The 12,641-nt window shown below is 37.1% G+C and overlaps 1 protein-coding gene across 1 annotated transcript; it reads right to left on the bottom strand.

The window, feature by feature from the left end:
• Nucleotides 1–3,171: 3,171 nt before the first annotated feature.
• On the bottom strand, nt 3,172–4,873 carry LOC134261889 (uncharacterized protein F54H12.2-like). Its single transcript, XM_062744282.1, has 3 exons — nt 4,691–4,873; nt 4,088–4,387; nt 3,172–3,921 (listed from the first exon to the last, which is right to left on the bottom strand). The coding sequence occupies exons 1-3, from the start codon at nt 4,871–4,873 to the stop codon at nt 3,172–3,174; spliced, it is 1,233 nt and encodes a 410-aa protein (XP_062600266.1).
• Nucleotides 4,874–12,641: the final 7,768 nt, after the last annotated feature.

The following is a 12,641-nucleotide window of genomic DNA, read 5'->3' as shown; positions in this document are numbered from 1 at the left end:
CCGCCCCCACCACCCCTGCCCAGACCTGCTGCTCCCACCCCACAAACCAGAGCCAGGAATCAGGGGAGAATTCCCACCTGGGGCTTCCCGGGTCCCGACGCAGACCATTTTTTGCAGTTTGTGCATGACACTGAAGAGGAGGAGAACAACTACTGCTGTAGCCGTTGCATACAGCGACCTTCATGCCTTTTTTTGTTCAGCCCGTGTGATTGATGGCCTGCCCCCTCTGTAGTAACCAACACCGTCTCTTGGTCCCTCTATCCCAGAGAGCGGAATTTGACAGAGAGAGTTCTTCGGATGAAGAAGATGACCAAAACATAGGGACCATGGTCCAACAGCTCCTGGCCGCTAGGGATCTACCACCACTCCCGCCTTGAAAACAAAATTCCGAAAAAAAAACAAAAAAAAAAACCAAAAAAAAAATTTAAAAAAAGGCCCTTTTAAGGACAGCCCAATTGTTTAGAAAAGATGCTTTACTTTACAGTGGCTAAACAGAAACGTGTTGTGTGTCTTAGAAAAAAAGATGATCTTTTTTTTTTCAAAATACAGTGAAAGAAAAGATTGTATCTTAGAAAAAGATGATGATCTTTTTTATACAGTCAAAAGAAATGAAACTTTTGTGTGTGTGTGTGTTCAAAAAGAATACCCTTCTTATATACAGTGGGTAAACAAAGAAAAAGAGTACCTTATACAGTCAAAACAAGAAACGTGTATGTTTCTCAAGTTATAACACCAGGTCCCTTTTTTTAAAAACTTATAAATTTTTTAAAAACTTTTTAAAAATTAACTTTAACTTTTTTTAAAATTTTAAATTTTTAATAATAATAATAATAATAATAAAAAAAACACAGAAGTCCCTTTTTTTAAAAAAATAAATTCACATAAATCACACATTTTCAATTTTTTTTTTATTTTTTCATCAAAAACAAACAATAACACATACATACACTTTGTGAACTGTGAATGAAGAATGTACACCTGTTTTTGTCATAAGTGTGTACAAATTGTTTTCAATATTTAAAAAAAAATTTTGTTCAGGTAAATCTACAATCTCTTGGAACTAATTCTTTGTTTCTCACTTCAGATTTAAGAACCCCATATTCTTCATAGTCACCTTGTCTATAAAAGGTTCTTTTCAATTCTGGGGTGCTGTGAGACATATCAAAACAAGTTAACCCATGAATCTTTTTGTACATGTATCTCTCATGACAGCTATATTTCATTTGAATGAATCCTCTCACATGATGAAATTTTCCAGTTTCTGGATGCCTTTCTTTTTGTAAGATCCAGTATTGATAATCACTTCTAAGGATTTGATCTACATCTTCCTGTCTGCACCCGGTTAAATCAAATATCCAATTATTCGCTATTCTACCTCTGTCTTGTTTTAACTTAGCAATATGCCCATTGCGTATTTTCTTTCTGTTTGTTTTGATAATGAGTCTTAATATCTTCCAAGCGTTGAGTGTTGACTTCTTTCATTATTTGTGGACTCTTCTCCTCTGTGGGTTTAAAATCCAGTGGCTTTGTCAATCTTTTTTCTATAACTTTAACTTTTTTTTATTTTAACTTTAAATTTTTTAACTTTTTAACTTTTAATAATAATAATAATAAATATGGAAAAGAAAAAAAACACAGAAGCCCCTTTTTAAATAAATTCCTATAAAACACATAGACACATTTTTAAATTTTTTTTTTTTTCATTAAAACAACAACAATAACATACACTTAATGTTGATGAAGAATGTACACCTGTTTGTCATAAGCGTGTACAAATTGTTCTCTATAATGTCCAAGGGTATTCTTACATAAGTCTGGTAAGGTAAATTTCCCCATTTCTTGTAAACAAGCTTGAAACCATTTCTCTGTCTGTTTTCTTCTGTGTCCTGATAAGTGGAAATTCTTTTAGGTCTGTGACTTGCTCTTCCATAATGAGTAATAAAGGGTTTGTGATATTCCTGGATTGGCTAAATTTTTAGATCCAAGAGGTCTGCGTATGAGATGGGAATTTCTTGCATTACTTTGACTCAATCCATCCTGTTTAAGTAACAATTCAGACTGTTGGTCCTTCCTTTTTATCTAGTGTTCTGACTCATTTCTTTGCTGAAAGATCCTTGTTCAACAACAACAATTACAACTTTTAAGCCAGAATCCACAACTGCAGAAGTGTGTTTGTACCATGTTTACTATTTCATACATGCAACCAGCAAACAGAGGAAAAGGATGTTTTCATGAGTATCTATTTTTTTATACCCCCATTCTTTAAACCCCTACTACACAGGTTTTGTTTTGTGTAGGCCTACGTTTTTTATGCTACCTGCACAGGTAATACTAATCTATGGTTAAAGGGAATGTGATAACCTACGCATTCATTATAGTCTAAGCCTAACCAGTTTGAACTGTATTTTTTACTGAAACCACGATTTTTTTTTCATTCTTTATTTGTAACAACAAACAACAACAAACAACAACAAACAACAACTCATTTACAATACATTTTGATAAAAACATTGACACTTTTGTCCATGACCCGTAGGTAATTTATGATAAGTGTTTTTAAACCAATTCGCCACGTATCTATCCCTTTGTAAAGCCGTACTCTGGTCAAAGGGGAATAACCACTTGTCGGTTTTCTTTCTTTTCTTGTCTCTTTGATGTAAATAATACACGCAATATTGTCCACACACATCGGTATTCCAGTCTTGATAGTGATACGGATTATAAATCCATTGCTGAGCATGACGCTGGATAAAATCTTGAATTTCTTTTTGTAAGGGAGGAAATCCATAAGAATCGAAATATTCCACCACGGGATTGCTCACATACAGACAAACCCAATGTTCTCCAGGTCGATCTTGAGGATCTGTATTGACCACGATGGCTTTTTCTCCCAGGTCTTAATTGATTCGGTAATAAATCTACAGGATACACACCCCCAAAAGAACTTTTGAATTCTCTGGATAAACTTCTCTCAATTGTCCCGTATCCATTAGTAATCAATGCTCACTTCTCTTTGTTTGTTAATTTCTAATAGGTTATCGAATTCTGCATACACCACACAATTGATGGTGTTAGGCGTATTGTTGGTACACTGCACTTCTACTCTAGGATTTTTCCTGTTTCTATGAGATGGAATTTATCCGATTGCGCTTCTTGATTTTTGGTGAAATCTTAACACCATAGAGTGAAGCCGCTTTTATACTTTTCTAGGGTAATGTCTGGAGCCCAATCTTCTACTAATTTTCCCAGGGCTTGATACAGACTGAGATAAGATCTCAGATATAAATCGTCGTTGAAATTAGGTTCAAAACAACGATTACTCATGGTCTCTCCGTTGATACTGACATCTAATTTCTTAATCCCAAAGTTTTGGAAATGAAAGGGATTTTTTGTTTTATCTCCGTTAAAGGCCGCATTCTCCACAAAGCCTAAAATGAGACGTTTAGGCATCTGGCCTTGAAACAGATGATCTGTAATCTTAGACTGAGTTCCTGTGGGGATGGTAAAGGTTTTCACTTCCACTCTTCTCAAGGGATATTTGGCTCTGTGAGTATTCAGATTTTGATTGATTTGATTCATCAAAGTAGGGGCAGGTTTGATTTTTCTCACCCACAAGACCATACTCAAAATCTTGATTTTTCCCGTATTGGCTTGACCAGTCATCAGGTAGAAAGCAGGTCTAGCTCGATTAAATCGCAAACGGACGTCCACTCCATTAGGTAGAAATCGATCTTGTTGAAACAAATCCAGATGTAAACGATCCAGCAAAGTGATTTTCTTACTCCCAGCAATAGCTTGGTTTCTTTTTCTGAATCCTTCGTTTTTAGAATTGTCCGGGTACTCTGTGAGGATGGGTTTGCTAATGGTCACACTGCCATCTTGAGCGGCAGCTAGCAGCTGCGCCGGAAACTCCCAGAGCCTCTAATCCCACTTCGTCCATATGTCCTGCCGTATCTTTTTCCCATAGACTACAGGCTTTCATCTGTGTGTTTAAAGTTCTGGGTTGGTAAGAGAGTAATTTCTCCAGATACGCTTTGTAAGGATAAGTATCCGTCCCCGGGGTCACTATTTTTCCATTCAGACTGACATTGATTTCCGTAAACATGGAATGTAAGATATTATTCACCGGAGCTATTTTAGCCGCATCTCCAGCCAGAGCACTTCCATCATTTTGAGTAAATTGACAGACCATTTGAAGATAAGTTTGAGATAAATCCAGATATTGGTCTCCTTGTCCTTTAATTTCAAATTCGATGGGAGCCGTGTCGGAATCTATAGTACTGGAAATAGGGTAATATTCTTCCCATTTCGACTCTTCTAAAGCAATGTTGGTGGGAGGGACTTGGAACAATTCTAAATTGTTCATCCCACACGCACAGGAATCGGGCTGTAACATGATGTGTCTACTAGGATTCAGTTTTCACAAATGAACCTTCTGTTCACTGGACTGTCCTATTTATTCTCTCTCTCTCTCTCTCAGTCAAACACATCTAAGGTCCTTTTTTTTCTTGGCTCTTCCTCCACCTCCTTGTTTTTTCTTTTTTCTCTTAGGACCTCCTCGGGCTAACAGGACTTTCCCTGTAGGTTTTCTTCTTCTTCTTAATTGAATGAACCTTCCCGATCCCTTCTGGGTTTTTTTCAATGACTTTTTTCTTTTCTTAGTCTCTCCTAAATTCATTCTTTGTGTCACCATTCCCGAAGTATTTTTCAATGTCTTCTTTCTTTTCTTAGTACCTCCTAGATTCACTCCAGCCATGTTGGCCTGTTTTGAAGTATCTTTCAAATCTCGTATTCCTTTTTGTCTCCCAGGCCTTTCTGAAGATATCTTATTTTCTAACACGGGTCTAACCCCGTATGTGAAAGTTAAGGCCATGTTTAGCTCCCGTTTTCAGTAAATTGCCTCCTTTTTGACCTTTTTGAGGATGATGGACCGCGTGGTTGGAGTTAAACCTAGGGGTAAGTGGATAATAATAAGCGGTTTCCTCCTGGTGGGGGTTTTGTGATTTTTAAAATTCTACTCAATAATCCTCCTACTAAATTCTTCAGGATGGGAGCCGCAAAACTATAACAAACCGGTCCTTTTTGACCAAATACCAGAGATGATAACCGGCTATTCCGTGTCCTTTTTGACGTAATAAACCTTTATGATAAGCCGTGTCCTGTCTGTCTCAGTAATCCTGAATGATACTGCATGGTTCATAACTCGGGTGAAACTGACCTTTCTGTCCTCGGGGGACTTCCTTTTATACTCTTTAGGGTTGAATACACTACAGACAGCAGACCAGACAAGCCATCACGCCCAATAAGATGGAACATAATAAGGGTACACTCATCTCAGTAAATTTTTCTGAAATGAAGTTTCACGATGGATTTGCCACTTAAAAAAGGCATGGGGTGTCCTAAAGGAGTCATGATGTGAATCTCAATAGTATCGAAATGTATTTTATTCAAAAGGACATATTCCGCTCGAATTGGTTCCCATTTACATTGTTTTTCTTTGTCCTCAAAATGACAAGGCACCACTCTTAAGAGTTTCAAGGCATTGGAGCCTACGGTCTGGGGTTGAATGGAATCACAATACACATACATGGATTTTAAATTCCGGTATAAATCGGCCGTGTCCGGAGCCATGTAACTGATGTTGATCCATTTGGTGGTGTTTTCTGTCCAATTTTCGGGCACCAATTTGCGACCGTGGTAGCCTAATTTATAAGCCAGACTTAAAGGAAACCGTATAAAGATTGGAATTTGACATAATTCACTCGATCGAAATTCTTCCTATAGTTCAATTTCATCTCGGTTTTAGGGGGATTTTCTTCTTCGGCTTTCAGACCTTGTAGAATTTTCTTTAAAGGGGCTGATAAACTTTCATACACCTCATCTCCGGCTACCATGATCAACGCACTTCTTGGATTCCTGGTCTTGGGGGCTGTCCTGCTCTTCATATTTTTTCCAGATGGTTTTCAGACACCTTTCTATACCTTCATTGATTTCGGCTAGAAGAGCTGTAGGATTGGCATAAGGTCCTGGTCTAAATTTGAGGCGATACAAATTGAGTGTCTCTTTGGGATCATAAGTTCCATTCAACCAATACGCTTGTCTCCATTCCACTAACAACTGAGTATCGGCAAAGGTGATGGGATCACCTTTCCAATGTTGAAATCTTCCCCATTGATACTTATCCAGGTGCTCCAGATCTAGTTTTCCCCCTGGGGAAATGTTTTCAAAAAAGGGGGGAATTTTATCCACTAGACATTTGTCCAGATAAGCTTCTTCTTCACTGATATTTTCGATACTACAAGGATAGATCATTTCCGTCAAAGCCACTTCCCATTGACCGTCCGTTAAATCTAAGGATTGAGGTAATAAGGTTTTAAATTGAGCCGCCGTATTGCTAGAAAAAGAGGTCATAGACCCATCACTGGGTAAAGTCATGTAAAACCCACTGCTCTCAGCCATGTTCAATCTAAGACTGAGACCCTAGACCTTAGAACCTTTGTATTTATAACAACACTTTTTTAAAAAAAAGTGTTGTTATAAATACAAAAGTTAAATAAATTTATTTAATGATTTACAATTCTATTTCTTCTTCTTCATCTTCTGATCGGTCCTCAATCACTCGAGTCAACAAAAGTCCTTTGTTTTCCATCGACTCTTTAATCTGGGCAAAGGGGATGCGACAATACACGTACTGCCTAACGCCGTGATAATCTTGGAAAAGTCAGTTCTTTTTTCTCCATCTTGAAAAAAAATGTTTCACACAGTCTCTGATGTCCGAGTACCAAAGGTTTTCATTCAGTACCGTGTTCACAGGTGTCCCATCTTTCATAGAATGTTGAGTACAGGTGACCCATTTGTATTGCTGATAATGTTGGTTGATTTTCACCCTCACTCTAGGTCCTCGAAGAGATGGGATTTTCACTCTTTTTTCCAACCACACATTGTCCAGGGAATATCCTGGATGATGTTCAAAGAAATCCATGATGGCTCCTATTTTAGTTTCATCCATCATCCTCCTTGCATGTACATGAACTGAGTGAAGGGACTCTCACAATACTAAAGATACTGCATCTTTGGGAAACAAAACACGTCTGACTTTGATCAGTGTCCTTTTTCAGAATGATACAATGAGCGCAGGGTATTCCCAGCTCCACTTTATATACCTTTACTGTAAGGGCCGTGTGCAAAAAACATACGATAGACCTACGTTTTTTATGCTGACTACACAGGTAAATACTTGGCACCGATTCAAATCCGTGTTTGTGACGTCATCCTTACAAACCTAGTGAATAGAGAGCGCTTAGTTGTGTGTGTGTATATAGGGAAATAACTAACAACACTAGAATTTTTTTTGGTTTCTTTCTTTTATTTTATTGATTCATAACAATAAAACCAACAAGAACAAGAACAAGAACATCATAATAACAATCATTCAAAACTTTGGTTCAGTTCTTTTTGTATGGGAAACGATCTACTCATGTACAAATAGTCTGTTTCACAAGCACAGTCCATGATATCGTATCCTTTTAGGACCACTTCTTTCAAATAGTCTTTTATACAATCTCCAGTTTTTTCCATCCATTTTCCTTGAATCCAAGTCTTCTCGGGTCCCTGTCTTCGGTGAACCAAGACGTAATTGACTTTCCATTTGAATTCTCCATATTTAGGTGACCTGGGTCCTATTAAGACCTTGTGTTTGCTTCTTTTGCGGTCCGGTAACTTGAATCTCTTATACAGGTAGATTTCATTGAGACCTGTTTGTCCTGGATTTTTATCAAAGAAATTTTGAATACATTTCTCTTTGTTTCTCATCCATTCTCCTTTGTGACTAGTCCCTTCAGGTTCTACTATTTTCCAACGATACTCTGAGCTTAAAAATTCAATGATGTGCCCTGTCCTTCACTCAAATCAGAAATGATCCTCTTAGGCTTTGGTTATCTCCTAATATATCCTAACTGGGTGAATTCGTCTTCTTGACCGTAGGGGTATGATGCATCATGGTAGGACTAGACATGATGTAACCCACCGAAGAACTCACACAGACCGTCCAATATTCTCGATTAGAATCGTGTAAAGCTAACATGACCACACTCGTGATTATGAGGGAAATACAAATGAATAATTGTGCAAAATACACAATTTCTTCTCGAGGAATATTCTCTCCTCAAAATTTCCAATGAGGTGTTATTTGATGAGATCCGTTTGTGGAATCCATGAATCGAAACTAGGGGGATATCCTTTCCACCGGACTTTGACTTCTTGAATGATTTTTTTCCCGACTCGTCGCTTTTTATACCCCAAGATTTCCTCCACTTCCTACACGTCGTCTTTTTTAATGATCTGTTGTAATTCTTTGTAGTAAAAAGTCCCTTCTAATTCCTCTTGGTTGTAATCTTGTACTCGATACACGTAAGGATACCGACCGGGGACTCGTTGAGCAATGGTAAATATTTCCGTGGTCCAGTTCGGTAAATATCCTTTTTCAAAAGTGCGTTTAGCTTTACTGATGCGCACCTTATCTCCTGTTTTAAACTTGGGGGGTTTTTGTTTACGTGATGATTCCCCATATAAAGTTTTCCAGACTTTTAACACATTCGAGGGTTTTACTTGAGCTGGAGCTCTTTGGATACTGCGATGATAGGTATGATTGTAAGCATACACTAAATCCGGTAAGACCTCTAAATACCGTCTGGTTTTATTCCGAGTGAAATACCGCCACATGCGTGCTTTGTGGGTTCTCTGAAATCGTTCCACGATACTGGCTTTGGTGTCCGTATTGCGAGTGGTAAAGAAATGAATGGATTTAAACGCCTGTAAGAATTCTCGATTGGTAAATTCTTTGCCTTGATCCGATTGAATGCGGAAGGGACGTCGATCGTCTTGTCGGAAAATCTCTTGTAATCCTCGAATCATTTCTTACCCGTTTTCTGTTTTAAAGGCACCACCCATGCGTATTTAGATAAGACGTCAATGGCACACAATAAAAACGTATACCCGTCATTATGTTTCTTTAAACTGGACACATTGGCTAAATCTAATTGCCATTGTTCGTCTATATCCGTCACTCTCGTCTGTTGTCTCCGGAATTTTCGATGAATGGGTTTATGTAAGGTATAGGTATCTTGCTCTTTTAACCATTCTCGTATGGTGTTTAAAGAAATCTTATGTCCCAGACTTTTGACCTGACGATACAAAGTCTGTATGCCTCCATATCCTCTCTTGGGATCGTAATAAATCTCTTTTAAAATGTCTTCCACTTTCTTCTTCTTCTTCTTCTTCTTCTTCTTCTCCTTCGTTTCTCAGGCAAAGGAAGCCAATTTTCGTCGATTTGTTGTAATTTCTTCTTCTTCTTGGCTTCTTCTTGGGCTTTTAATTGCTTACTGGCTCGATAGGGACTATATTTATGTAAAGAAAAAGGAGACTTGCCATCTACTATTTGACGTCTTCGGCAGAAATAGGACCATTTAAAAATATTTTTGCTGTTGGGAAATCTACATTACATAAAGTGTGCGAGGCAATTATAAAATATCTGCTTGAATATAATAAATATTTTTTTCCAGTATAATGAAAAGGGTGGAAAAAATAAAACAGTGACCAATCTCAAAAATCTTTGAACAATACAAATATGTTAAAAAGAAAATAACACGAACCCCTGGACATTCATGATGAGATCATTTGCCATGGAATTTACTTCTGGATGCTCACTTTCACTAGTTTATTGAAATTCCTGCAACATTAACTTTCATATGAGTAGCTTGACTGAATTAAAAACAGAGAGGTAGAAGAAAGTCATCAAGAGCTTAACGGGTAATCGATTGATGGAATCCATGTTCCTATCATTGCTCCGGAACATTCCCAAGAAGAAAACTTGCATAGTAAGGACACTACTTATTAATCCTACATGGCACTTGTTTGCGACCACAGCTATATCTTTAAAGACATAAACATAAGCTTGCCACAGACAGTTTTGCTTTCTAGCCGCCAAGTCTCCCGCGTGATGCAGTGGTTAGAGCGTCTGCTTCTAAGAGTCGGGAAGTAAGAAATTTATCCTTACGTCGCGAGTTCCAATCCCATTGTTGCACGTGGAGTCCAGTCCTTCGAATGAGACCTTATGTAAACAGAGGTCCCGTGTCGCAGTAGGTGCTGGCATGAAAAAAGATCTTCCCCTGCTCAATGGCCCTGAGTGCCGAAAGTCGGACAAAAAATTGCAGCTCTCCACCGGCAAGTGATGAGTGAAAAATTCTGGAGAGGGACGTTAAACGATAAACAATCAATCAATCAATCTAGCCTCAATGTTTACTAACTAACATTTTACACGCCAATGCATACACAACCGAAACAACACTTAAAATGGAAATTTATAAAATAAACAAAACAAAATACATACATAAGTAAATCTGCTGCATTTTCATACGGCACAATTTACACACATGAACTAATTATTTGCTACAAAGTGTATGCAAAAGTTAATCTGCATCTACTGCTGACAAAGTGTAAATTTACTCAACTGTTCTATGTGCAGAATTTGGATATGAGTATATCAGTTCATACGACAATAAATTGAACATGTGAGTAAATTTGCTCATTAGTAAAATATACTGAGGTATGCAAATCATGTCGTGTGAATGGGGTATTAGACTTTAACATTAATAAGCCATTCTCAAAACTCTTCAACTAGAGATAAACCTTTTTCCCTGGTACTATTATGTCTTTTTTTTCATCGATAGCATCTCTTTTCCCTATGTACAGGAGTTATTTACCGCCAAACCATTGCTTGATAAATTGGTACTCCATATTTCCCAACGTCTCCATTTTTGACACATATGTTCATATATTTGTCACTGATGATGTCAAAGAAATGAAATTTTAATAGATACTTTTTTGTTGGTCACTTTTGTGACATTATATCTGTATATCCTGATGACAGAGAAAACTTCATTGTCAATACCATTTGAAAAAGTGAAAAAAATAGTGTTCACCGATATTTAACACCATTTAAATACTGTTATTATATGCAAATGGCAACACAGCTCTATAAAATTTTGCCAAAATAGCAAAATGTATATTTTCCAACGGCATGTAAAGAAATTGTAGTTTTGGTTGACAAAAGGTTTTGAAATACATGTATTTAAAAAGTTCACATTTTCCGGGGACACCTTTATATATTCATCTGTTTCCTATTTTTTTTGGTCACCTAGTAAACTCAGGTGACCTCTTGCTATTCGTTTTCGTATGTCGTCATGTGTTTACATCTGAATATTTTCAGCTTTTCTCTGAAACCCACTTATCAATTTTAACTAATTTTCGCAAAAACCTTCTATGGGTGAAGGGAACAAAAATTGTGAATTTCCTGGTGCTTGCCCCCATGGGGCCTGAGGGTTGAGGCCAACGCAGTACAGTTAAGGTGCGGAATGGAAATATCGACAAATTTTGTTTTTAAAAATGTATTCGTAATGGGGAGGCAATTATTTTTAGTACATTATTTATATCGGATAATTGTAATTATGATTAATAACTACATATCAAGGACGATTATATTTTATATTTAGAAGAGTCACATTTTTAAAACGTGGTAACTTCAGCGAATTTTCATTTTTATTTTAATGAGGGTATTAAAAAAAAAACACATCATACATAAAATACATCATCATAAACCAAGCGCCTATGACTATCCCCCACTAAATATTGTCAAACTTCCGAAAGTTATTTTCGTACAGTTGTTGAAAATCGACGAAATCGATTCTTTCCGGCCGGGCCAGCTATGTATGACGGAGTAATAAAGAAATGTTTGAAAACGCGAGAAAGCGATGGAAAAGTGTAATAAAAATTGCAAATATTTTATTTCATTTAATTTGAGTACCCGATGCTGATGAACAGCCCAGTATACCCCAGAAACCGTTAAGTAAGTCAGTCAGAGGTCCCAGGCGAAATCCAATATAGAGGGGTAGTTGCAGGCCTTGGTTATTTAATATAGAGGAGTAGCCTTATATTATACTTATCATACGTCATTCACAGAATTACATGGGGAGCGCCTTTGGGTTTAACCAGCGACAAAACAACACGCTGTAGTAAGTTTTTATGTAGTTTGATGATTTTTTACGGTTAAATTAGCAGATTAACTATTTTGTGGTATTTTAAATTAATGTTGATACGTATATAGTGTATGATGTCATAGTTAAGTTTTCTGAAAATATGGCTTCCTTTTTGTAACCTTAATTGTGCTGCGAAAACCAAAAAATTAGTACAATATTTAAAAACCTTCTTTTTGAATTGACTCCTGGACATAAGCAGTCAAACTGTTGGATGATTGTAATCAGCCTCGAGTCCTCTATCAAAATTGTGGCCCCAGGATCAGGGGTTCAAGTGCTAGGGCGGGGCTCTATTGATTATATAGTGAAAATGCATTAATTCTCCGAAAATGTTTTTTTTGCTTCTCGGTAAAAATAAAAACAAAGTAATAGTTATGATGAGCAAGAGTGCGTCTTCTAAACTTATTAACTTTATTGCCCCAGGGTCAGAAGTTTTGGTGTTAGGGTGGGGCTCTTTTGATTATATAGTGAAAATGCATGAATTCTTTGAAAATCTGTTCACTGCTCCTGGGTATTAAATAAATTAACTAAGTACAAAGTTTTAATGGGGTG

Source organism: Saccostrea cucullata, unplaced genomic scaffold, assembly GCF_032062105.1.
Source record: "Saccostrea cucullata isolate Sc308-1 unplaced genomic scaffold, CSIRO_AGI_Scuc_v1 ctg11811, whole genome shotgun sequence".
NCBI classification, from domain to species: domain Eukaryota; kingdom Metazoa; phylum Mollusca; class Bivalvia; order Ostreida; family Ostreidae; genus Saccostrea; species Saccostrea cuccullata.
The sequence above is the reverse complement of the archived record's forward strand: the minus strand, read 5'-3'. Positions and strand labels throughout refer to the sequence as shown.

What these genes read in the sequence shown, in the direction of transcription:
- LOC134261889 (XM_062744282.1), bottom strand. Translation starts at nt 4,873, where the DNA reads ATGGCCTTAACTTTCACATACGGGGTTAGACCCGTGTTAGAAAATAAG. An exon ending in TGAAAAATACTTCGGGAATG is followed by an intron (nt 4,388 to 4,690) that starts GTGACACAAAGA and finishes ATCATGTTACAG; the next exon opens with CCCGATTCCTGTGCGTGTGG. An exon ending in CCATGTTTACGGAAATCAAT is followed by an intron (nt 3,922 to 4,087) that starts GTCAGTCTGAAT and finishes AAGTGGGATTAG; the next exon opens with AGGCTCTGGGAGTTTCCGGC.